This window comes from Oncorhynchus kisutch, linkage group LG22, assembly GCF_002021735.2.
Source record: "Oncorhynchus kisutch isolate 150728-3 linkage group LG22, Okis_V2, whole genome shotgun sequence".
Classification (NCBI taxonomy): Eukaryota; Metazoa; Chordata; class Actinopteri; order Salmoniformes; family Salmonidae; genus Oncorhynchus; species Oncorhynchus kisutch.
Genome location: NC_034195.2, coordinates 38971675 through 38998959, shown reverse-complemented (window position 1 = coordinate 38998959; position 27285 = coordinate 38971675). Strand labels below are relative to the sequence as shown.

General features: G+C 45.5%; 1 protein-coding gene across 9 annotated transcripts in view; it reads right to left on the bottom strand.

Moving 5' to 3' along the window:
* LOC109867363 (homeodomain-interacting protein kinase 2-like) overlaps positions 1-27285 on the bottom strand; it is a 131481-nt gene that overhangs the window by 10522 nt on the left and 93674 nt on the right. For 7 of the 9 annotated variants that reach the window (XM_031801309.1, XM_031801313.1, XM_031801314.1 and 4 more), the window contains exons 6-11: positions 21561-21745; positions 21246-21408; positions 13775-13976; positions 12417-12538; positions 8833-8963; positions 7696-7887 (exon numbers count right to left, since the gene is read on the bottom strand). In XM_031801309.1, coding sequence (XP_031657169.1) covers positions 7696-7887; positions 8833-8963; positions 12417-12538; positions 13775-13976; positions 21246-21408; positions 21561-21745 — 995 coding nt within the window. The remainder of the gene's footprint in view (positions 1-7695; positions 7888-8832; positions 8964-12416; positions 12539-13774; positions 13977-21245; positions 21409-21560; positions 21746-27285) is intronic. The other 2 variants (XM_031801310.1, XM_031801317.1) reach the window with 1 other exon arrangement.

Here is a 27285-nt window from a genome sequence, read left to right as displayed (position 1 = left end):
CCTAATACTAGGTGGCACCAACCACTACAACCTAATACTAGGTGGCACCTACTACTACAACCTAATATTAGGTGGCACCTACTACTACAACCTAATACTAGGTGGCACCTACCACTACAACCTAATAGTAGGTGGCATCTACTACTACAACCTAATACTAGGTGGCACCTACTACTACAACCTAATACTAGGTGGCACCTACCACTACAACCTAATACTAGGTTGCACCTACCACTACAACCTAATACTAGGTTGCACCTACCACTACAACCTAATACTAGGTGGCACCTACTACAACAACCTAATACTAGGTGGCACCTACTAGTAAAACCTAATACTAGGTGGCACCTACTACTACAACCTAATACTAGGTGGCACCTACGACTATAACCTAATACTAGGTGGCACCTACCACTACAACCTAATAGTAGGTGGCACCTACTACTACAACCTAATACTAGGTGGCACCTACCACTACAACCTAATACTAGGTGGCACCTACTACTACAACCTAATATTAGGTGGCACCTACTACTACAACCTAATACTGGGTGGCACCTACCACTACAACCTAATAGTAGGTGGCACCTACTACTACAACTTAATACTAGGTGGCACCTACTACTACAACCTAATACTAGGTGGCACCTACTACTACAACCTAATACTAGGTGGCACCTACCACTACAACCTACTAGTAGGTGGCAACTACTACTACAACCTAATACTAGGTGGCACCTACCACTACAACCTAATACTAGGTGGCACCTACTACTACAACCTAATACTAGGTGGCACCTACCACTACAACCTACTAGTAGGTGGCAACTACTACTACAACCTAATACTAGGTGGCACCTACCACTACAACCTAATACTAGGTGGCACCTACTACTACAACCTAATATTAGGTGGCACCTACTACTACAACCTAATACTAGGTGGCAACTACCACTACAACCTAATAGTAGGTGGCATCTACTACTACAACCTAATACTAGGTGGCACCTACTACTACAACCTAATACTAGGTGGCACCTACCACTACAACCTAATACTAGGTGGCACCTACTACAACAACCTAATACTAGGTTGCACCTACCACTACAACCTAATACTAGGTGGCACCTACTACAACAACCTAATACTAGGTGGCACCTACTAGTAAAACCTAATACTAGGTGGCACCTACTACTACAACCTAATACTAGGTGGCACCTACTACTATAACCTAATACTAGGTGGCACCTACCACTACAACCTAATAGTAGGTGGCACCTACTACTACAACCTAATACTAGGTGGCACCTACCACTACAACCTAATACTAGGTGGCACCTACTACTACAACCTAATATTAGGTGGCACCTACTACTACAACCTAATACTGGGTGGCACCTACCACTACAACCTAATAGTAGGTGGCACCTACTACTACAACTTAATACTAGGTGGCACCTACTACTACAACCTAATACTAGGTGGCACCTACTACTACAACCTAATACTAGGTGGCACCTACTACTACAACCTAATACTAGGTGGCACCTACCACTACAACCTAATACTAGGTGGCACCTACTAGTACAACCTAATACTAGGTGGCACCTACTAGTAAAACCTAATACTAGGTGGCACCTACCACTACAACCTAATACTAGGTGGCACCTACCACTACAACCTAATACTAGGTGGCACCTACCACTACAACCTAATACTAGGTGGCACCTACCACTACAACCTAATACTAGGTGGCACCTACCACTACAACCTAATACTAGGTGGCACCTACCGCTACAACCTAATACTAGGTGGCACCTACCACTACAACCTAATACTAGGTGACACCTACCACTACAACCTAATACTAGGTGACACCTACCACTACAACCTAATACTAGGTGGCACCTACCAGTACAACCTAATACTAGGTGGCACCTACCACTACAAGCTAATACTAGGTGGCACCTACCACTACAACCTAATACTAGGTGGCACCTACCACTACAAGCTAATACTAGGTGGCACCTACCGCTACAACCTGATACTAGGTGGCACCTACTAGTACAACCTAATACTAGGTGGCACCTACCAGTACAACCTAATACTAGGTGACACCTACCATTACAACCTAATACTAGGTGGCACCTACCACTACAAGCTAATACTAGGTGGCACCTACCACTACAACCTAATACTAGGTGGCACCTACCACTACAAGCTAATACTAGGTGGCACCTACTACTACAACCTAATACTAGGTGGCACCTACCACTACAACCTAATACTAGGTGGCACCTACTAGTACAACCTAATACTAGGTGGCACCTACTAGTAAAACCTAATACTAGGTGGCACCTACTACTACAACCTAATACTAGGTGGCACCTACTACTACAACCTAATACTAGGTGGCACCTACCACTACAACCTACTAGTAGGTGGCAACTACTACTACAACCTAATACTAGGTGTCACCTACCACTACAACCTAATACTAGGTGGCACCTACTACTACAACCTAATATTAGGTGGCACCTACTACTACAACCTAATACTAGGTGGCACCTACCACTACAACCTAATACTAGGTGGCACCTACTACTACAACTTAATACTAGGTGGCACCTACTACTACAACCTAATACTAGGTGGCACCTACTACTACAACCTAATACTAGGTGGCACCTACTACTACAACCTAATACTAGGTGGCACCTACCACTACAACCTAATACTAGGTGGCACCTACTAGTACAACCTAATACTAGGTGGCACCTACTAGTAAAACCTAATACTAGGTGGCACCTACCACTACAACCTAATACTAGGTGGCACCTACCACTACAACCTAATACTAGGTGGCACCTACCACTACAACCTAATACTAGGTGGCACCTACCACTACAACCTAATACTAGGTGGCACCTACCACTACAACCTAATACTAGCTGGCACCTACCACTACAACCTAATACTAGGTGGCACCTACTACTACAACCTAATACTAGGTGGCACCTACCACTACAACCTAATAGTAGGTGGCATCTACTACTACAACCTAATACTAGGTGGCACCTACTACTACAACCTAATACTAGGTGGCACCTACCACTACAACCTAATACTAGGTTGCACCTACCACTACAACCTAATACTAGGTGGCACCTACTACAACAACCTAATACTAGGTGGCACCTACTAGTAAAACCTAATACCAGGTGGCACCTACTACTACAACCTAATACTAGGTGGCACCTACTACTATAACCTAATACTAGGTGGCACCTACCACTACAACCTAATAGTAGGTGGCACCTACTACTACAACCTAATACTAGGTGGCACCTACCACTACAACCTAATACTAGGTGGCACCTACTACTACAACCTAATATTAGGTGGCACCTACTACTACAACCTAATACTGGGTGGCACCTACCACTACAACCTAATAGTAGGTGGCACCTACTACTACAACTTAATACTAGGTGGCACCTACTACTACAACCTAATACTAGGTGGCACCTACTACTACAACCTAATACTAGGTGGCACCTACTACTACAACCTAATACTAGGTGGCACCTACCACTACAACCTAATACTAGGTGGCACCTACTAGTACAACCTAATACTAGGTGGCACCTACTAGTAAAACCTAATACTAGGTGGCACCTACCACTACAACCTAATACTAGGTGGCACCTACCACTACAACCTAATACTAGGTGGCACCTACCACTACAACCTAATACTAGGTGGCACCTACCACTACAACCTAATACTAGGTGGCACCTACCACTACAACCTAATACTAGGTGGCACCTACCACTACAACCTAATACTAGGTGGCACCTACCGCTACAACCTAATACTAGGTGGCACCTACCACTACAACCTAATACTAGGTGACACCTACCACTACAACCTAATACTAGGTGACACCTACCACTACAACCTAATACTAGGTGGCACCTACCAGTACAACCTAATACTAGGTGGCACCTACCACTACAAGCTAATACTAGGTGGCACCTACCACTACAACCTAATACTAGGTGGCACCTACCACTACAAGCTAATACTAGGTGGCACCTACCGCTACAACCTGATACTAGGTGGCACCTACTAGTACAACCTAATACTAGGTGGCACCTACCAGTACAACCTAATACTAGGTGACACCTACCATTACAACCTAATACTAGGTGGCACCTACCACTACAAGCTAATAGTAGGTGGCACCTACCACTACAACCTAATACTAGGTGGCACCTACCACTACAAGCTAATACTAGGTGGCACCTACTACTACAACCTAATACTAGGTGGCACCTACCACTACAACCTAATACTAGGTGGCACCTACTAGTACAACCTAATACTAGGTGGCACCTACTAGTAAAACCTAATACTAGGTGGCACCTACTACTACAACCTAATACTAGGTGGCACCTACTACTACAACCTAATACTAGGTGGCACCTACCACTACAACCTACTAGTAGGTGGCAACTACTACTACAACCTAATACTAGGTGTCACCTACCACTACAACCTAATACTAGGTGGCACCTACTACTACAACCTAATATTAGGTGGCACCTACTACTACAACCTAATACTAGGTGGCACCTACCACTACAACCTAATACTAGGTGGCACCTACTACTACAACTTAATACTAGGTGGCACCTACTACTACAACCTAATACTAGGTGGCACCTACTACTACAACCTAATACTAGGTGGCACCTACCACTACAACCTAATACTAGGTGGCACCTACTACTACAACTTAATACTAGGTGGCACCTACTACTACAACCTAATACTAGGTGGCACCTACTACTACAACCTAATACTAGGTGACACCTACCACTACAACCTAATACTAGGTGGCACCTACCAGTACAACCTAATACTAGGTGGCACCTACCACTACAAGCTAATACTAGGTGGCACCTACCACTACAACCTAATACTAGGTGGCACCTACCACTACAAGCTAATACTAGGTGGCACCTACCGCTACAACCTGATACTAGGTGGCACCTACTAGTACAACCTAATACTAGGTGGCACCTACCAGTACAACCTAATACTAGGTGACACCTACCATTACAACCTAATACTAGGTGGCACCTACCACTACAAGCTAATAGTAGGTGGCACCTACCACTACAACCTAATACTAGGTGGCACCTACCACTACAAGCTAATACTAGGTGGCACCTACTACTACAACCTAATACTAGGTGGCACCTACCACTACAACCTAATACTAGGTGGCACCTACTAGTACAACCTAATACTAGGTGGCACCTACTAGTAAAACCTAATACTAGGTGGCACCTACTACTACAACCTAATACTAGGTGGCACCTACTACTACAACCTAATACTAGGTGGCACCTACCACTACAACCTACTAGTAGGTGGCAACTACTACTACAACCTAATACTAGGTGTCACCTACCACTACAACCTAATACTAGGTGGCACCTACTACTACAACCTAATATTAGGTGGCACCTACTACTACAACCTAATACTAGGTGGCACCTACCACTACAACCTAATACTAGGTGGCACCTACTACTACAACTTAATACTAGGTGGCACCTACTACTACAACCTAATACTAGGTGGCACCTACTACTACAACCTAATACTAGGTGGCACCTACTACTACAACCTAATACTAGGTGGCACCTACCACTACAACCTAATACTAGGTGGCACCTACTAGTACAACCTAATACTAGGTGGCACCTACTAGTAAAACCTAATACTAGGTGGCACCTACCACTACAACCTAATACTAGGTGGCACCTACCACTACAACCTAATACTAGGTGGCACCTACCACTACAACCTAATACTAGGTGGCACCTACCACTACAACCTAATACTAGGTGGCACCTACCACTACAACCTAATACTAGGTGGCACCTACCACTACAACCTAATACTAGGTGGCACCTACTACTACAACCTAATACTAGGTGGCACCTACCACTACAACCTAATACTAGGTGGCACCTACCACTACAACCTAATACTAGGTGGCACCTACTACGACAACCTAATACTAGGTGGCACCTACTACTACAACCGAATACTAGGTGGCACCTACTAGTACAACCTAATACTAGGTGGCACCTACTACTACAACCTAATACTAGGTGGCACCTACTAGTACATACAGAGTAACAATACCGAAGACAGACACTGCCCAGGTAAAAGCTGACAGATTATTTTAATTTATTTTTGTTTCACTTTCAACTTGGAGCTGGCTATTGTGTTCTGATTGGTTGAAGGTTGAAAGCCTCCAGCGCCGGTTGAAAACTAATTTTCATAGTGAATCAGGAAAGACAGGGGGACTGTAGGTGATGTTCAGATCTAAAGAGATCCTAGTTGTGTAGGAGATCCTAGATGTTTAGGAGGTCCTAGTTGTTTAGGAGGTCCTGGTTGTTTAGGAGGTCCTAGTTGTGTAGGAGGTCCTGGTTGTTTTAGGATGTCCTGGTTGTGTAGGACGTCTTAGTTGTGTAGGTGGTCCTGGTTGTTTAGGAGATCCTAGTTGTGTAGGAGGTCCTAGTTGTGTAGGAGGTCCTGGTTGTTTTAGGATGTCCTAGTTGTGTAGGAGGTCTTAGTTGTGTAGGTGGTCCTGGTTGTTTAGGAGGTCCTAGTTGTGTAGGAGGTCCTAGTTGTGTGCGAGATCCTAGTTGTTTAGAAGGTCCTAGTTGTGTAGGAGGTCCTAGTTGTTTAGGAGGTCCTAGTTGTGTAGGAGGTTCTGGTTGTTTAGGAGGTCCTAGTTGTTTAGGGGGTCCTAGTTATTTAGGAGGTCCTAGTTGTGTAGGAGATCCTAGTTGTTTAGGAGATCCTAGTTGTGTAGGAGGTCCTAGTTGTTTAGGAGGTCATGATTGTGTAGGAGGTCTTAGTTGTGTAGGTGGTCCTGGTTGTTTAGGAGGTCCTAGTTGTGTAGGAGGTCCTGGTTGTTTAGGAGGTCCTAGTTGTATAGGAGGTCCTAGTTGTATAGGAGGTCCTAGTTGTTTAGGAGGTCCTAGTTGTTTAGGAGGTCCTAGTTGTGTAGGAGGTCCTGGTTGTTTAGGAGGTCCTAGTTGTGTAGGAGGTCCTAGTTGTTTAGGGGGTCCTAGTTGTTTAGGAGGTCCTAGTTGTGTAGGAGATCCTAGTTGTTTAGGAGATCCTAGTTGTGTAGGAGGTCCTAGTTGTTTAGGAGGTCCTAGTTATGTAGGAGGTCCTAGTTGTTTAGGAGGTCCTAGTTGTTTTGGAGATCCTAGTTGTGTAGGAGGTCCTAGTTGTGTAGGAGGTCCTAGTTGTGTAGGAGGTCCTAGTTGTTTAGGAGGTCCTAGTTGTGTAGGAGGTCCTAGTTGTGTAGGAAGTCCTAGTTGTGTAGGATGTCCTAGTTGTTTAGGGGGTCCTAGTTGTGTAGGAGGTCCTAGTTGTTTAGGAGGTCCTAGTTGTGTAGGAGGTCCTAGTTGTGTAGGAGATCCTAGTTGTTTAGGAGATCCTAGTTGTGTAGGAGGTCCTAGTTATGTAGGAGGTCCTAGTTGTGTAGGAGATCCTAGATGTTTAGGAGGTCCTAGTTGTGCAGGAGGTCCTAGTTGTGCAGGAGGTCCTAGTTGTGCAGGAGGTCCTAGTTGTGTTTGAGGTTCTAGTTATGCTTACCTGGCAGTGATCTGATGCTGCTTGTTCTTTTTGGAAGAGGAGTTGTTGTTATTGGTTGACGGTTGCCTCATCACATGGGCCACGCCCACATTGAGTGGCTGGTTGTGGTTGGATGGGAGGGTGACGTGGCCAGCCAGCAGTGCCGGCTGTTGCATGATGGGATTGTAATGGCCGCCGTGTGGGTGAGAATTCCTGGAACACAACAGAATGTCCCATCACTACACTGAACCTGTATTTTATATTATTATATCTGACCGTGCCCCATTTTCATGTCTAACTACATATCTAGAACTGCACATGAGTACATACTGCTTCACATATGGGACTAGAGTTGGGTGGCAGCAGTCACCGCGTGAGACAGATGGGAGAAAAGAGAGCGAGAGGAATAAAGAGAGCGGGAGCGAATGCAGCTGACACCAGCAGCTGTAGAGGGATAGTTCTGCAGAGGAAGTGCGACACTTTCCCAATCATCTTTGTGGCGATGAGAGAGAGAAGAGAGAGAGAGAGAGAGAGAGAGAGAGAGAGAGAGAGAGAGAGAGAGAGAGAGAGAACCACCCTGTCCTTAGACGGACACTGCTAAATGAACCTGCATGCAGACACACACACACTCATATACCTGCATCCAGCTTACATATCATCATTGTGACACGCCGTGCCTGGGATGATGTCCTTACATACATTTCATCCCTCTAAAGTAAATGTGCTCTTATAAAAACCCCGCTGTTCACTTCTAGACTCTGATTCATGGCAGCCCTCTGAGTGCCTGTCACAAGGCAATGCTCTTCTGTCAATCAGGACACTGCTGTGCTGGTCCTTTCTGAACTTGGTATACATCCAAACCTCCCCATGTTAACCAGGCCTTTATACACAATTGGACAATGAAACTAGCCTGGAATGTTAAGTGATACACTCTGTTAATCATGGTGAAACGGAGCATATCAAATTGGTTTGCAGGCTACAATGAAACCGAATCACCTTTGTCATTTGGCTTCACATATAACTAGATATTCCAGGCTTATACTGTACAAATTTGACCAAGTCTAATCTTTAATGTCTTCTCTGGTCCTATAGGATTTGATTTGTTATGGTAGTGCTTATAAGACTCTGGTTACATAAGGAAGAGAGCATGTTCCTTACCTCCAGTTAGCCAGGGGCTGGGAGGCCATCATGGAGTCAGGGATGACGGTGGCGTGCTGGACTGAGGTGTGGGTGAGCTGCTGCCAGGCGGGGGGGAGGAGGATCTGCTGGGTGCCATTGGGCCAGGCCTGCTGAGGGGAGAGAAAAAGAGCAAATGGGGAGAAGAGGTCAGTCACAGAATTAAATACAACACTATTTATATTATATTTTATTTCTATTGTATCTCTATGGGATCATCTGTCACCTAACAACCTTGCATGTCAATTATGCAAGGTACACTTTAATGTAGACAAAGAATGCTACCTAAATAAAAGAGGTGTTGTTTTTGTATCTCTCATTGTTTTAATTCCAGAGATGATGAAGGCATGGGGGAACAAGGGGAAATAATTGAAAGTGTAATAAAAGTTAAGAAATCCTTGTAAAAACACAAAACAGCCAATGGATTGCAGGTACAAGCAGAACAACTGGCCAGTGTGTCAAGTCCTGACCTTAGTTCCTTTTTTATGTCTCTGTTTTCTGTTTCTGTGTTTGGACTGTTTTGATTTTCATTTCTTTCCTGCGCTTTGTTCTTTTGGTATTTTCTCGTGTTCTGAGTTATTAAAGTTATCATGGACACGTACCACGCTGCATTTTGGTCCGATCCTTCTCATTCCTCATCAGAAGAGGAAGACAATCGTTACACAGTGTTACAATAGGCTAGTTAAACAAAACCAGCTGAACTATCTGGCCTTGTCAGCAGTACACATCAACAGAGTGCAGATAACTCAGCAAACCAATATTGGTTCTGTGAACTCTGTGAGTTCTGCAAATGTTCTCATAATACAAAAACTGTCCAGTCGTGAATGTTTGTATAAAACATTCACCTGATGATGCAAGAATATTCCTAGAACACATTTAATCTGTACTTTAATTGTTACCAGAATGTTTCATTAGGTTGTGGGAACAGTCTGGTGGGAACATTGTGGGGGAATCACAAAATATATGTGCGGATGATTCTACAATGTTTCTTTTAGGGTGCAAAGAACATTGTTACAAGAATGTTCCCAGAACACATTGTGTATTTTTTTTAAGGTTCCCAGAATGTTTCTTTTGGTTGCGGGAACATTGTGGAATTTTCTTGTGTTTTTGGGATGTTATCATCCTAATGTTAGATAAAAATGGGAATCTTAGTTAATGTTCTGGGAATGTTCCCAGTTTGCTGGGAAGACTTTGGATGTGTAGTAAAGATATGTTGCCTCTCCCCTCCTGGTCCCTGTGCTGATGTGTTTGGCATTATCCAAATCAGCTCCGATTTTAATTAAATTCACATCGAGGCCCATTCAGGGCTGCTGTGAAAGGAGCTGCTTTGTATTGCTGGTGCAGAATGGAGTTGGCAGGCATAATATGCCCCGAGTCAGAGATGGGTCTGTGTGTCTGTGCGTGTGCACATGAACGTGTGTGTGTGTTGTGTGTGTGTGTGTGTGTGTGTTTGTGTCTGTATATGCAGCCCTAATAGTTTAATGCAGCTCTATTGATTAGCACTTGTATGTGGGGTATAATTAATTTTTCCTTTAAATAGTGTTTGCATATTCTATTTACTCCGGCAGCGTCAGTATATAGCAGCACATAGCACAGCACACACAGAAGACAAAGCACTCCATCTTAGGCCTACATCTGCCCTGGGCTTATACAGAGTACAAAGCCTACATATCTCGATGTTATACAATGTACCTGTTATACTCTACTGATATAAAACGCTTGTAGGGTTTAACAGTGTATGACCGCTAGCTTGTGGGAGTGGAATTGTTTTGTCTGAGGTACGTTGGGAGAGAGAATTAACTTAAAATAAAAACAGTCAATGGGTGAAGAGGGAGGGAGGCATCTTTAGGTCAACAAAACAAGACCGGGATGTGGATTGATAAAGGACACAGGCACAGCCAATAGAAAGGCATGAAAACTGGCCAATAGAAGACAACCTAAGCCACATACAGACTCCCTTTACATCTCCCATGGTTATATTCACATCTCAGGTCTTTTTATCAACACGCCAAAACCATTAAGAGCCACCAATAATTCCGTCTCCTCCTCTCCTCCATCTATCTCTCCAAACATCCTGCTCCATCCATTCCTGGCACTCAGCATTCCTCTGTCGCCGGACGTCTGTGTTGTGTAATCGGCCTGTCTGCTCTGAAATGGTAAACAGGTTAGCAGCCCTTTTTCTTTTCTTCTCAGGACCCATTGCCTCAGTAATCAGAGGCGCTATCTTGCTCCCCACAGCCAACCTCTTCTCCCCGGGTGAAAACCCTTTGTCACCTCGGGGCTCTGAAAGACCTGGCTCTCACTCCCCAATTGTTTCCAAATTTTCTGCATTCCTGCTCCAGATAAATGTCTTGCCTTGCTGCCTGGCTGGCGGGACTGGCTGACTGGTGCCCTCCTCCACACCCCACACCCGCGGCTGCGGCTGCAAAGAGGCCTGGAGGCTAAAGCCCCAAACACCCATTAGAGACCTCCCAAAGCAGAGGGAATGAAGGATTCAGATCCTCTACATCCTTTTATTGGGTGTACTGCTGCTAAACTAAATCATCCCTGTGTTTAATATGTGTGCAGCGTGACAGAGGATTCTCTTTAATTAATCAAATCTGCCAGGATACAGTATGTCAGTAGACCATAACACAGTAATAGGATGATACTTGCACAATATACTCTTATGTTTATGATCTGTAACATTTTCATTATATTGGCTTGTTCCACCATCATACCTTTACTTGGGGCTTTGCACTGTATCATAATTAATATACTGTGAACTATTTTGTGAATGCTTCTGTTGAGACAGTTTTTCCTGAAGTACTGCATTTATGCTACACAGGGAATGCTATAGGGCACAGGGTAACCTTGTAGCCGAGCAAACCCCTCAAACCCTTCCAAGCCTTTCCAAATCTGTCCCTCTCCTCTGAGGCCTATAATTTCAGAGCGCCTGACTTGGAAGCAGCCCTGAAGCTAATCACCACTCGGTATCTGACTGATTAGTCTTCCACACAGTTCAGAGAGCGTCGCTAGCTGCCTACTGCATGATTAACTATATATAAGGGAAGCCTTCTGACACCTGGGACTTTACAGGGATATTAAAGCTCTTATGGACATTTCTAGAAACCAGAGGGAGAGGTGTCCTACTACTCTACAACTCTACTTTAATGCTCAACTATACTGGAGGAATAATGCATGGCTGTTATTTCAAGGAGGGAGGAGGACACTGGAACCAGGGTTTAACTCACTCAGTCAAAACAAGTGCCTGCAGGGGCAGAAGGATCACAAGAACACCCTGATTGACTCCCCGCCTTGATCAAAGGCTAGCCTGTTATAGAAAAGGATACAGAGGTACGACCTTTTCCAAAGTAGCTTCCATGACCAAATCATACAAAATACCCTGTTAGTCATAGCCATGTGTGTTTAGGTATGAATGTCTCCCAGTAAATAGAATAGGTTCTGTGTATTGTGATCCAGCAAAACAAAGATGAGATATCATTATGAGTTCAGGAGATGCAAACAAGGGACTATATGTGGGCCCCCTAATCTCCATGACGACGGACTGAGTCACTACTTCCTACCTGTGTCAACAGCCCTGGCTGGATCTGCAGGGGCTGGGTGCCGGGGGCCTGCGTCACTATGGGAACGGCGTTATCCATCCGCACAGAGTAGCCCGTGTGTTTGGACGGGGAGGCCTGCATACCTGAGAACACACACAACACAGAGGTCAACAACAACAACACAGAGGTGGTCAACAACAACACAGAGGTGGTCAACAACAACACAGAGGTGGTCAACAACAACACAGAGGAGGTCAACAACAACAACACAGAGGAGGTGAACAACAACACAGAGGTCAACAACAACACAGAGGAGGTCAACAACAACACAGAGGTGGTCAACAACAACACAGAGGAGGTCAACAACAACACAGAGGAGGTCAACAACAACAACACAGAGGAGGTGAACAACAACACAGAGGAGGTCAACAACAACACAGAGGAGGTCAACAACAATACAGAGGAGGTGAACAACAACAACACAGAGGAGGTCAACAACAACACAGAGGAGGTGAACAACAACACAGAGGAGGTCAACAACAACACAGAGGAGGTCAACAACAATACAGAGGAGATCAACAACAACAACATAGAGGAGGTCAACAACAACACAGAGGAGGTCAACAACAACACAGAGGAGGTCAACAACAACAACATAGAGGAGGTCAACAACAACAACACAGCGGAGGTCAACAACGACAACACAGAGGAGGTCAACAACAACAACATAGAGGAGGTCAACAAAAACAACATAGAGGTCTAATAATGGAAATAATGGAAATTCTTATATCCTGTTCCACATAAATCAAACAAAAATAATGTTTTTTTTCAATCTTAACAACATAAACAGAGATCAGACAAAAGCGGTGCTGTAAAAAGCATCAAACAGAGATATGACTAATTAGCTCATAAACATATTGTAGCATCTCGTTTCGAACATGAAGACTGTCATTGCCTTGGGGGGTCAGTGGAAGACTTACAGAGTCATTGTAGTGCAGTTCTAGCTCACAGCTTCATAAGCCCTTCTCTCATCAGGAGAAAACTGAACTCGCTGGTGCCAGACAGGGCTGATCTACTCTACTGAAACTGACTAAGCCTTAGACCTGACTATAGAAAGGCCTATAGGTGCTCTTTTTAATTAATTAATTTAGCATTTATGTATACAGGTGATCCCGTTGCAATCTGTTATCTTTCTGATATTTTTTAAAAGTAAACCTGTTCCAAGATGGCATGAAATAATCACTAATCACTCAGATGCCTTACCACTGATACAGGATCAGATATTTGTTCACCCCCAATGGTTAAGGGAAAGAGTAATCTGATCCTAGATCGGTGGCCTTGTTACACAGCATACACTGTGTTAGTCTAAAACCTCTTACCTTGGAAGCCAGGTTGGCAGACGATGAGGGCCTGCTGGAAGGGGTCAGGCCGGGCAGCACAGAGCTGAGGGGCCACAGGATGCATGCTCCTCTGTGCCACCGCTGAGGGCTGGTAGAGTGCAGATGGGTAGTTTAATATGGAGATATCGGGGTTGCCAAGGGAAAGGGTGGTACTGGTGGTGGAGGGAGCCAGGTTGGTGGCCTAAAGGAATGACGGGATCAAAACGCAAAGCCATAAGGAGATGTTCAGTGGTGGTGGAAAGGTCATGAGGGTTGTTGGGAGACGGGATAGAATCATTAATCAGAAAATAACATTGTCAGTCGTTGTTTTGTTTTTAAACCCTGTTATTCCCAAACTTCATGGTATCCAATTGGTAGTTACAGTCTTGTCTCATCGCTGCAACTCCCGTACGGACTCGGGAGAGGCGAAGGTGGAGAGCCGTGCGTCCTCCGAAACACAACCCTGCCAAGCCACACTGCTTCTTGACACAATGCCCACTTAACACGGAAGCCAGCCGCACCACTGTGTCGGAGGAAACACCGTACACCTGGCGACTGTGTCAGCGTGCACTGTGCCCGGCCTGCCACAGGAGTCGTTAGTGCACGATGGGACAAGGACATCCCTGCAGCCAAACCCTCCCCTGACCCGGACGACGCTGGGCCAATTGTGTGCTGCCCCATGGCTCTCCCGGTCGTGACCGGCTGAGACAGAGCCTGGACTCCAACCCAGAATCTCTAGCGGCACAGCTAGCACTGTGATGCAGTGCCTTAGACCACTGGGCCACTCGGGAGGCCTGTCAATCATTTAATGACATAAACAGTACATTGAACCACAGGGGCTTAATTTGTCCATACTGCACATATACAGTGTTTGAGCCGCTACATGTATGCATGTCAGAATAGATTCTGTCTATATTTATTTGTACACAGCTAAATATCCAGAGTACTGATCTAGGACCGCAGTGGAGAAGGTGAAAAGCTTCAAGGTTCCTCTGTGTACACATCACTGACAATCTGAAATGGTCCACCCTGTTGCGAAGGCGCAACAGCTTCTCTTCAACATCAGGAGGCTGAATAAATTCAGCTTGGCCCTTAAGACCCTCACGAACTTTGACAGATACACAATTGAGAGCATCCTGTCGGGCTGTATCACCGCCTGGTGCGGCAACTGCACAGCCCGCAATCGAGGGCTCTCCACCCGAGCCACGGCCTGTTCACCCCGCTACCATCCAGAAGGCCTGTTCACCCCGCTACCATCCAGAAGGCCTGTTCACCCCGCTACCATCCAGAAGGCCTGTTCACCCCGCTACCATCCAGAAGGCCTGTTCACCCCGCTACCATCCAGAAGGCCTGTTCACCCCGCTACCATCCAGAAGGCCTGTTCAACCCGCTACCATCCAGAAGGCGAGGTCAGTAAAAGTGCATCAGACAGTTTCTAGCCAGCTACCAACCGGTTACTCAACACAGCTCCTTAGAGGCTGCTGCCCCATATACATAGATATGGAATCACTGGTCACTTTAATAATGTTTACATACTGCTTTAATCAATCAATACAGTTGAAGTCGGAAGTTTACATACTCCATAGTCAAATACATTTAAACTCAGTATTTCAAAATTCCTGACATTTAATCCTAGTAAGAATTCCCTGTCTTAGGTCAGTTAGGATCACAACTTTATTTTAAGAATGTGAAATATCAGAATAATAGTAGAGAGAATTATTTATTTCAGCTTTTATTTCATTCATCACATTCCCAGTGGGTCAGAAGTTTACACTCAATTAGTATTTGGTAGCATTGTCTTTAAATTGTTTAACTTGGGTCAAACGTTTCAGGTAGCCTTCCACAAGCTTCCCACAATAAGTTGGGTGAATTCTGGCCCATTCCTCCTGACAGAGCTGGTGTAACTGAGTCAGGTTTGTAGGCCTCTTTGCTCTCACATGCTTTTTCAGTTCTGCCCACAAATTTTCTATGGGATTGAGTTCAGGTCTTTGTGATGGCCACTCCAATATCTTGACTTTGTTGTCCTTAAGCCATTTTGCCACAACTTTGGAAGTATGCTTGGGGTCATTGTCCATTCGGAAGACCCATTTGCGACCAAGCTTTAACTTCCAACTGATGTCTTAAGATGTTGCTTAATTTTCCTACCTCATGATGCCATCTATTTTCTGAAGTGCACCAGTTCCTCCTGCAGCAAAGCACCCCCACATCATGATGCTTCCACCCCCGTGCTTCACAATTGGGATGGTGTTCTTCGGCTTGCAAGCCTCCTTCCTCCAAATATAACAATGGTCATTATGGCCAAACAGTTCTATTTTTGTTTCATCAGACCAGAGGACATTTCTCCAAAAAGTAGTTTTTTATGGCGGTTTTGGAGCAGTGGCTTCTTCCTTGCTGAGCAGCCTTTCAGGTTATGTCAATATAGGACTCATTTGACTGTGGATATAGATTATTTTGTACCTGTTTCCTCCAGCATCTTCACAAGGTCCTTTGCTGTTGTTATGGGATTGATTTACACATTTCACACCAAGGTATGTTAATCTCTAGGAGACAGAATGTGTCTCCTTCCTGAGCGATATGACGGCTGCGTGGTCCTATGGTGTTTATACTTGCGCACTATTGTTTGTACAGATGAACGTGGTACCTTCACGCGTTTGGAAATTGCTCCCAAGGATGAACCAGACTTGTGGAGGTCTACAATTAGTTTGAGGTCTTGGCTGATTTCTTTTGATTTTCTCATGATGTCAAGCAAAGAGGCACTGAGTTTGAAATACATCCACAGGTACACCTCCAATTGAATCAAATTATGTCAATTAGCCTATCAGAAGCTTCCAAAGCCATGACATAATTTTCTGGAATTTCCCAAGCTGTTTAAAGGCACAGTCAACTTAGTGTATGTAAACTTCTGACCCACTGGAATTGTGATACAATGTGTTATAAGTGAAATAATCTGTCTGTAAACAATTGTTGGAAAAATGGAGGGACTATAGTTTGTTAACAAGAAATGACTGGAGTGGTTGAAAAACAACTTTTAATGACTCCAGCCTAAATGTATGTAAACTTCCGACTTCAACTGTATGTATATACTGTATATTATTCTACTGTATTTATCATTCTACTGTACTGTATTTAGTCAATGCCACTCCGACAATGCTCATCCTAATATTGATATATTTCTTAACACCATTATTTTACTTTAGATTTGTGTGTAGTGTTAAGATTTATTAGATATTAATGCACTGTTGGGGCTAGGAACACAAGCATTTCGCTGCACCCGCAAAAACATCTGCTAAATATGTGTATGTGACCAATCAAATTTGACTTGATTTGACCAGGTCCTCTCTGTCCACATTATCTTATTCATTATGACATAAAATACAAAACTGATCCCAGATCAACACTCTCAGTGTCACGCCCTGGTCAAAGTATTTTGTGTTTATCTTTATGTATTTGGTCAGGCCAGGGTGTGGCATGGGGTTTTTGTAATTGTGGTGTGTTTGTCTTGGGGTTTTGGTGGTGGTATTGGGATTGTAGCTTAGTGGGTTATCTAGCAAAGTCTATGGCTGTCTGGAGTGGTTCTCAATCAGAGGCAGGTGCTTATCGTTGTCTCTGATTGGGAACCATATTTAGGCAGCCATATTCTTTGAGTTTGTCGTGGGTGATTGTCCTTAGTGTTGTTGTTCCTGTCTCTGTGTAGTTTCACCAGATAGGCTGTAATTAGGTTTCACGTTCCGTTTGTTGTTTTGTATTTTTGTATCGTCATTTCTTCATTAAAGATCATGAATAACCACCACGCTGCATTTCGGTCCGACTCTCTTTTGACAAACGAAGAACGCCGTTACAGAATCACCCACCACACACGGACCGAGTGGCGTGGTTACAGGCAGCGACAACAGGAGCGAAAGGAGGTACTTATGAGACGCTGTTATGAGGACGTTATGGACAGCAGAAGCATGGAGTATACGACGTGGGATGAAATAGACAGGTGGGCGGCTGACCCAGAGAGAGTGCCTGAGCCCGCCTGGGATTCGCTAGAGCAGTGCGAAGAGGGCTATAGGCGAATGGAGTTGGAGAAACGGGACACGGCGGCGCAGAGCGAAACCCGAGAGTCACCCCAAAAAATGTATTGGGGGGGGCTCAGAGGGAGAGTGGCTGAGTCAGAAGATAGACCTGAGCCAACTCTCCCTGTTTATCGTGAGGAGCCAAGGAGGGGACCAGAACCAGAGCCGGTGTTGGAGGTGAGCGAAACAGAGACTGTGAAGGAGTTAATGGGGAAATTGGAGGAGAGACTGGCTGCCAGTCTGCAAGGAGCAGCCAGAGCTGTCAGTCTGCATGGAGCAGCCAGAGCTGCCAGTCTGCATGGAGCTGCCAGTCTGCAAGGAGCAGCCAGAGCTGTCAGTCTGCATGGAGCAGCCAGAGCTGCCAGTCTGCATGTAGCTGTCAGTCTGCATGGAGCAGCCAGAGATGTCAGTCTGCATGGAGCTGCCAGTCTGCAAGGAGCAGCCAGAGCTGTCAGTCTGCATGGAGCTGCCAGTCTGCAAGGAGCTGCCAGTCTGCAAGGAGCTGTCAGTCTGCAAGGAGCCGCCAGTCTGCCCAGCGCCGCCAGTGCAGTCAGTCTGCCCAGCGCCGCCAGTGCCGCCAGTCTGCACAGCGCCGCCAGTGCCGCCAGTCTGCCCAGCGCCGCCAGTGCTCCCAGTCTGCCCAGCGTCGCCAGTCTGCCCTGCGTCACCAGTCTGCCCAGCATCGCCAGTCTGCCCAGCACCGCCAGTCTGCCCAGCGTCGCCAGTCTGCCCAGTGTCGCCAGTCTGCCCAGCGTCGCCAGTCTGCCCAGCGTCGCCAGTCTGCCCAGCGTCGCCAGTCTGCCCAGCGTCGCCAGTCTGCCCAGCGCCGCCAGTCTGCCCAGCGTCGCCAGTCTGCCCAGCGTCGCCAGTCTGTCAGGATCAGTTAGATCCACCAGTCAGCCAGGATCCACCAGTCTTCCAGGATCCGCCAGAAGTGCCAGTCGGCCAGGATCCGCCAGAAGTGCCAGTCGGCCAGGATCTGCCAGTAGTGCCAGTCGGCCAGGATCCGCCAGTCAGCCAGACTCTTCCAGATCTGCCAGTCAACCACACTCTTCCAGATCTGCCAGTCAACCACACTCTTCCAGATCTGCCAGTCAACCACACTCTTCCAGATCTGCCAGTCAGCCAGGATCTTCCAGATCTGCCAGTCAGCCAGGATCTGCCAGTCAGCCAGGATCTGCCAGTCAGCCAGGATCTGCTGAAACCACCAGCCAGCCAGGATCTGGTAGATCTATCTACCTGCCTGAACTTCCTCTCACTCCTGAGCTTCCTCTCACTCCTGAGCTTCCTCTCACTCCTGAGCTTCCTCTCACTCCTGAGCTTCCTCTCACTCCTGAGCTTTCTCTCACTCCCGAGCTTCCCCTCAGTCCCGAGCTGCCTCAGTCCCGATCTGCTCCTCAGTCCAGTGGGGTTCTGGGTGAGGACTACTAGGCCATGGTCGGCGGCGAGGGTGGACTATCCAGGGACGAAGGGAAAGGGGACTAAGACATTAACTGAGTGGGGTCCACATCCCGCGCCGGAGCCGCCACCATGGACAGACGCCCACCCGGACCCTCCCTATTGTTTTGAGGTGCGTTCGGGAGTCCGCACCTTAGGGGGGGGTTCTGTCACGCCCTGGTCAAAGTATTTTGTGTTTATCTTTATGTATTTGGTCAGGCCAGGGTGTGGCATGGGGTTTTTGTAATTGTGGTGTGTTTGTCTTGGGGTTTTGGTGGTGGTATTGGGATTGTAGCTTAGTGGGTTATCTAGCAAAGTCTATGGCTGTCTGGAGTGGTTCTCAATCAGAGGCAGGTGCTTATCGTTGTCTCTGATTGGGAACCATATTTAGGCAGCCATATTCTTTGAGTTTGTCGTGGGTGATTGTCCTTAGTGTTGTTGTTCCTGTCTCTGTGTAGTTTCACCAGATAGGCTGTAATTAGGTTTCACGTTCCGTTTGTTGTTTTGTATTTTTGTATAGTTGTTTCATGTATCGTCATTTCTTCATTAAAGATCATGAATAACCACCACGCTGCATTTCGGTCCGACTCTCTTTTGACAAACGAAGAACACCGTTACACTCAGACACTTTGTGAATATGGGCCATGGTAAGGTTAGATGAAAAGGCGATATGGAGACGAGTGACAGCGATCCTTTTCCCTCCAGTCTTTCTCTTAGCTACACAACAATATGTCTGAACGCACCCAAATCATCCTGGACCCAGTACTCAAGAAAAAGCAATTATCTCTGAGAAGGGTCAACATAGAGAGAGGCTTCCTAAGTGAAAAAGAATCATGCTTATGAAATGTTTTTAAAATTGAAATGTTGCTTAACAGTCTAATAATGAGTAGTTAAGGGGCAAACTGACATTTTGTCTCTCGACTTCACTATCTTGACTCCACATCGCTGTCCTTATTTACAGCCATATTTCTAAGGTGTCAGGCACTTGAAAAATACGTTGTGAAACTTTGCCATGGTTTACCCTAATAAATACGGCACAACTTATATTCTTGTTGGATAAGTTTATGTAGTCCCTCCCTGTTTCAGTCCATTTTTCTTCCATTTAGTGCCTCAAGAATACTACCCTGGGCATGGGGAGACCATCAATGAGGCCTAAGTAAGGCTTAAAGATGGCCTTGATATGAACAAATGCTTTTAAAGACACGCAGTGCGCTCAAGTCTTAAATCAAATCAAATGTATTCGACAACACCCAAACTAATTACTGTCTTTTCATTAAGCCTGCGTGGTTGAAAATTCAGAGACGGCGTGTTCATTTTTCATTTTGCACTTCTTGGCGAGCTCGATGAGCACCGTTGGAGATAATCAATATGCCAGTGTGGCATTCATCATGCACAACAACGAGAGAGCCTGCAAACAAATAAACTCTAAGACGTTTAAACGTTCCACCATCTAAATAAATCACTAACGTAGCACTGCCTATATCACCCTGAACCAAGGCGCTCGGAGAAAACATTACGTTCATCCATTTAAATGATATAGTGAAGTCTAGTTTTACCTCATTCTGCACAGAGTGGGTTCTGTAACAGTCAATATAGTATGTTTGGTGATAAAGAACACCTATTTGTAAAATGTTGGTAGAAATGTTACACATAGGGAGGTTCAGGACTTCTCTACTGTATGTGTAACGTCATAGTAAAATAGAGGGTTGTATTGCAAAAGGAAATAGCAAAAGGGCATTATACTGAGAAAGAGGTTAATCTGTGGACATCGGAGGGTTAAGATCAGAATGAATGGTGGATTGGCCACTGTGGCTGAAACTCTAGCGCTTGAAAAAAGTTATTTAACTACTGTTACACTTAACTACTGTACACTATGCTGGTAGTAGTCACCACCAACAGTAGCTGATGGTACAACCTGGGTATGAATGGTGAGGAGTGTGTTGAGTAAAACCATCAACACTGTGTATGGTAGGTACCTGGTTGTGCACAGTGTTGAGCTGGTTGTTGAAGGTCATGGTAAGGTTGGTAGAGGTGCTGGGGGCCACGTGGGTGATGAAAGGGGTCTTGCTCTGGTTGACCGTGTCGTACATGCCCACACGACGCTTACAGATGTCCATGTTCTGGAAGCAGGACTTGACACTGTGAAGAGAGGGAGGGGGAGAGAGGAAGAGAGAGAGTTACATGTGCCCCAGTTAAATATTTATCAGTTATGACTTTCTCCAGATAATCTGTTCCTCCCAGCTAACAGCTAACTGTCTAAATGAGAAATGTGAGGGGATCTCTAGACGTACTGTGTGCTGTGGGGGAAGTCAAGGAGGTGGGTCATGGTTACGAATGGGTGATTGAGGGTCTCGATGGGGGTGATCCGTTTGTCCGCGTCGATCGTAAGCATCTTGGTCAACAAGTCGATGAACTCTCTACGGTCTGCCTTCTCCGCCAGCATGTCACTGCCCTCCAAATCTGATGTCATATTCACCTGCAAACAGACCCAACACACAAACACTTTTAATTATCATTTCAAAGTCTGCAGAGGGTCTTTTGCAAATGACACCCTATAATCCCTTTATAGTGCACTACTTTTGGCACCCTACACCCTGTGACACCCTGCACCCTATTATGTACAGTGGGGCAAAAAAGTATTTAGTCAGCCACCAATTGTGCAAGTTCTCCCACTTAAAAAGATGAGAGAGGCCTGTAATGTTCATCATAGGTACACTTCAACTATGACAGACAAAATGAGGGAAAAAAATCCAGAAATTCACATTGTAGGATTTTTTATGAATTTATTTGCAAATTATGGTGGAAAATAAGTATTTGGTCACCTACAAACAAGCAAGATTTCTGGGTCTCACAGACCTGTAAATTCTTATTTAAGAGGCTCCTCTGTCCTCCACTCATTACCTGTATTAGTGGCACCTGTTTGAACTTGTTATCAGTATAAAAGACACCTGTCCACAACCTCAAACAGTCACACTCCAAACTCCACTATGGCCAAGACCAAAGAGCTGCCAAAGGACACCAGAAACAAAATTGTAGACCTGCACCAGGCTGGGAAGACTGAATCTGCAATAAGTAAGCAGCTTGGTTTGAAGAAATCAACTGTGGGAGCAATTATTAGGAAATGGAAGACATACAAGACCACTGATAATCTCCCTCGATCTGGGGCTCCACGCAAGATCTCACCCCGTGGGGTCAAAATGATCACAAGAACGGTGAGCAAAAATCCCAGAACCACACGGGGGACCTAGTGAATGACCTGCAGAGAGCTGGGACCAAAGTAACAAAGCCTACCATCAGTAACACACTATGCCGCCAGGGACTCAAATCCTGCAGTGCCAGACGTGTCCCCCTGCTTAAGCCAGTACATGTCCAGGCCCGACTGAAGTTTGCTAGAGAGCATTTGGAGGATCCAGAAGAAGATTGGGAGAATGTCATATGGTCAGATGAAACCAAAATAGAACTTGTTGGTAAAAACTCAACTCGTCGTGTTTGGAGGAGAAAGAATGCTGAGTTGCATCCAAAGAACACCATACCTACTGTGAAGCATGGGGGTGGAAACATCATGCTTTGGGGCTGTTTTTCTGCAAAGGGACCAGGACGACTGATCCGTGTAAAGGAAATAATGAATGGGGCCATGTATCGTGAGATTTTGAGTGAAAACCTCCTTCCATCAGCAAGGGCATTGAAGATGAAACGTGGCTGGGTCTTTCAGCATGACAATGATCCCAAACACACCTCCCAGGCAAACAAAGGAGTGGCTTCGTAAGAAGCATTTGAAGGTCCTGGAGTGGCCTAGCCAGTCTCCATATCTCAACCCCATAGAAAATCTTTGGAGGGAGTTGAAAGTCCGTGTTGCCCAGCAATAGCCCCAAAACGTCACTGCTCTAGAGGAGATCTGCATGGAGGAATGGGCCAAAATACCAGCAACAGTGTGTGAAAACGTTGTGAAGACTTACAGAAAACGTTTGACCTCTGTCATTGCCAACAGAGGGTATATAGCAAAGTATTGAGATAAACTTTTGTTATTGACCAAATACTTATTTTCCACCATAATTTGCAAATAAATTCATTAAAAATCCTACAATGTGATTTTCTGGATTTCTTCCCTCATTTTGTCTGTCATAGTTGAAGTGTACCTATGATGAAAATTACAGGCCTCTCTCATCGTTTTAAGTGGGAGAACTTGCACAATTGGTGGCTGACTAAATACTTTTTTGCCCCACTGTATATAGTGCACTACTTTTGACCAGAGCCCTATGGGGCCTGGTCAAAAGTAGTGCACTATATAGCAATACTGTATACTGTACTGTTGCTGCAAACAACAGGAAAAAAACTGCAGTTTTTTTTTATAGAACTATTAAAAAACACATACAGTAATGGGTGTCGACATCAGTGTCACGGGACAAAGTGATAACCATTCACCTTACTGACATTACAAACATTTCCACTGGTATTCATAACAGAGTGGAGCAACTTAACTTCCACTAGCGCAGTCACAGAGAGTTTTATCTACTGCCCGAGAAGTGAAAATAAACACAAAAATAAACCTGATACGTATTGCTGTTTGCTTATTAAAAGAGACACAAAGGACACCTTCTGAGCAGCCTCTGAGCGCCTCTAGAGCTGACATAGACACAACTTTATTTAAATATTCTAGATTACTTCTGGGAGACCGCTTTTGGAGCATAATGTTGGTTCATCTGTCCTAACCATTCTAGCTGAGGTTTTTGAAGAAACACTGGACAGCAGTGCAGCAGAAATCTCCTTGGGTGGAAAGTTAGCAGTGTTTGGAGACAGAGGCAGGGACATAGGTAGACACAAAGAGAGAGGTAGAGGCTGAGAGATAGGTAGAGGCAGAGAGAAAGGTAGATGCTGAGAGGGAGGTAGCGGCAGAGAGAGGTAGAGAGAGAGGTAGAGGCTGAGAGAGAGGTAGAGGCAGAGATAGAGAGCGAGGTAGAGGCAGAGAGAAAGGTAGATGCTGAGAGGGAGGTAGAGGCAGAGATAGAAGCCGAGAGGGAGGTAGAGGCTGAGAGAGAGGTAGATGTAGAGTGAGAGGTAGAGGTAGAGAGAGAGGTAGAGGTAGAGAGATAGGTAGAGAGAGAGGTAGATGTAGAGCGAGAGGTAGAGAGAGAGGTAGAGGTAGAGAGAGAGGTAGAGGTAGAGAGAGAGGTAGAGGCTGAGAGAGAGGTAGAGAGAGAGGTAGAGGTAGAGAGATAGGTAGAGGGAGTGGTAGAGTCTGAGAGAGAGTTAGAGGGTGAGAGTGAGGTAGAGGCTGAGAGAGAGGTAGAGGGAGAGGTAGAGGCTGAGAGAGAGGTAGAGGCTGAGAGAGGTAGAGGCTGGGGGGGTAGAGACAGAGGGGGGGTAGAGGCAGAGAGTGAGGTAGAGGCAGAGAGAGAGGTAGAGGAAGAGGCAAAGGCAGGGGCAGAGAGAGATAGCGAGGTAGAGGCAGGGGCTGAGGCAGAAGCAGAGGGAGGTCGAGGAAGAGTCACAGGCTGAGGAGGCAAAGACTGATCTGATCTGGAGCAGCCCACAGCCTTCAGTGGCATATCTATGTCTGGGGTACAGGGACACAGACAGGGTCAGGGATAGGCATGCTGTTTATTGGGATTACCATGACAAGATAGTGGGCCCGTTTTTCATAAAGACACATGGCTTATCTCTGTAGCCCTGCTACAGAGACTATCTGATGTACAGCCAGTAAACGCCAACCAATCTGAATCAGTTCTCATACAAGTTATTCAGGCTCTGTCCCTAACCCCTCCCCGCCTCGCACCTCATCACTTGGCGTGATAAAGGAATAATCTCTGGAATGAGGTGAGGAAATAACCACACTGTCCTCTAAGAGGGAAAGATGACTTTGGGAAATGCGCTCGGTCGGATTGCAAATATGTCGCCTCGCCTCTGTATGTCTGAACAGTAGAAATGTACGTATTTTAATGTTACAGAGAATACCATGCATAGGTACTGTAGAGTAGATTGATTAAATGCAGAGACAGAGCAATGTCTCCATAGGAGTGTGCTTGATAATTAAGTTCAAGAGCAGCAAAGCAGTAGAAGACTTTTAGCATAACCATCACTTCTCTTTATCCTGCCACAACACAAAAACCAAAAACATTGATTATAGTCCTATATTCAAATCAAATCAAATTGTATTTGTCACATGCGCCAAATACAACAGGTTTAGACCTTACTGTGAAATGCTTACTTACAAGCCCTTAACCAACAATGCAAATCAATAAATAGTTATGAAAATATTTACTAAATTAACTAAGGTCAAAAAAGGTATAAAAAGTAACACAATAAAATAACAATAACGAGGCTATATACAGGGGGTACATACAAGTCAATGTGCGGGGGTACAGGTTACTCGAGGGAATTTGTACAATTTGTCCTATCTCAACCTCCAGGATTTATGCTAAAGTAGTTTATGTGTCAGGGGGCTAGGGCCAGTCTGTTATATCTGTAGTATTTCTGTCTTATCCAGTCTTATCCAGTGTCCTGTGTGAACTTAATCTCTCTCTCTCTCTCTCTCTCTCTCTCTCTCTCTCTCTCTCTCTCTCTCTCTCTCTCTCTCTCTCTCCTCTCTCTCTCTCTCTCTCTCTCTCTCTCTCTCTCTCTCTCTCTCTCTCTCTCTCTCTCTCTCTCTCTCTCTCTCTCTCTCTCTCTCTCCTCTCTCTCTCTCTCTCTCTCTCTCTCTCTCTCTCTCTCTCTCTCTCTCTCTCTCTCTCTCTCTCTCTCTCTCTCTCTCTCTCTCTCTCTCTCTCTCTCTCTCTCTCTCTCTCTCTCTCTCTCTCTCTCTCTCTCTCTCTCTCTCTCTCTCTCTCTCTCTCTCTCTCTCTCTCTCTCTCTCTCTCTCTCTCTCTCTCTCTCTCTCTCTCTCTCTCTCTCTCTCTCTCCTCTCTCTCTCTCTCTCTCTCTCTCTCTCTCTCTCTCTCTCTCTCTCTCTCTCTCTCTCTCTCTCTCTCTCTCTCTCTCTCTCTCTCTCTCTCTCTCTCTCTCTCTCTCTCTCTCTCTCTCTCTCTCTCTCCTCTCTCTCTCTCTCTCTCTCTCTCTCTCTCTCTCTCTCTCTCTCTCTCCTCTCTCTCTCTCTCTCTCTGAATGATCGGCTATGAAAAGCCAACTGACATTACTCCTCAGCTGCTGACTTGTTGCACCCTCGACAACCACTGTGATTATTATTATTTGACCCTATTATTAGGGTCATTATTTGACCCTATTATTTGACCCTTGGCCATGTTCTGTTATAATCTCCACCCGGCACTGCCAGAAGAGGCCACCCCTCATAGCCTGGTTCTACTCGAGGTTTCTTCCTAGGTTCTGGCCTTTCTAGGGAGTTTTTCCTAGCCACCGTGCTTCTACACCTGCATTGTTTGCTGTTTGGGGTTTTAGGCTGGGTTTATGCATAGCACTTTAAGATATCAGCTGATGTAAGAAGGGCTTTATAAATAAATTAGATTTGACTTGTACGTGTAGGTAGGGGTAAAGTGACTATGCAAGGATAATACACAATGAGTAGCAGCAGTGCAAAAACAAAAGGGGGGTGGAGCAATCTAAATAGTCCGGTACCACTTGCCGTGCGGTAGCAGAGACAACAGTCTATGACTTGGGTGACTGGAGTCTTAGACAATTTTGTGGGCCTTCCTCTGACATCGACTAGTATATAGGTCCTGGATGGCAGGAAGCTTGGCCCCATTGATGTACTGGCCCGTACGCACTACCCTCTGTAGCGATGGTTAATGGTTGCCATACCATTAAGATGCAACCGGTCAAGATGCTCTCAATGGTGCAACGTTTTGAGGATCTGGGGACTTAAGTGAAACTGAACGTGAGGAGCAGTATGCTTGTATTTCAGCGATTGCTTCACTGTCAGTAAAGTTATTGTAAAGTCATGCTGGGTCTCAAAGTGGTGTGGTTAAACTGTACTCACCACCCAGATGTCTTGCCCTCCCTAATTCTCTTTAGACCTCCATCAGGCTCCATTCAGTTCAGCTGGGATTGGAGATGGGTCCTCCAGAA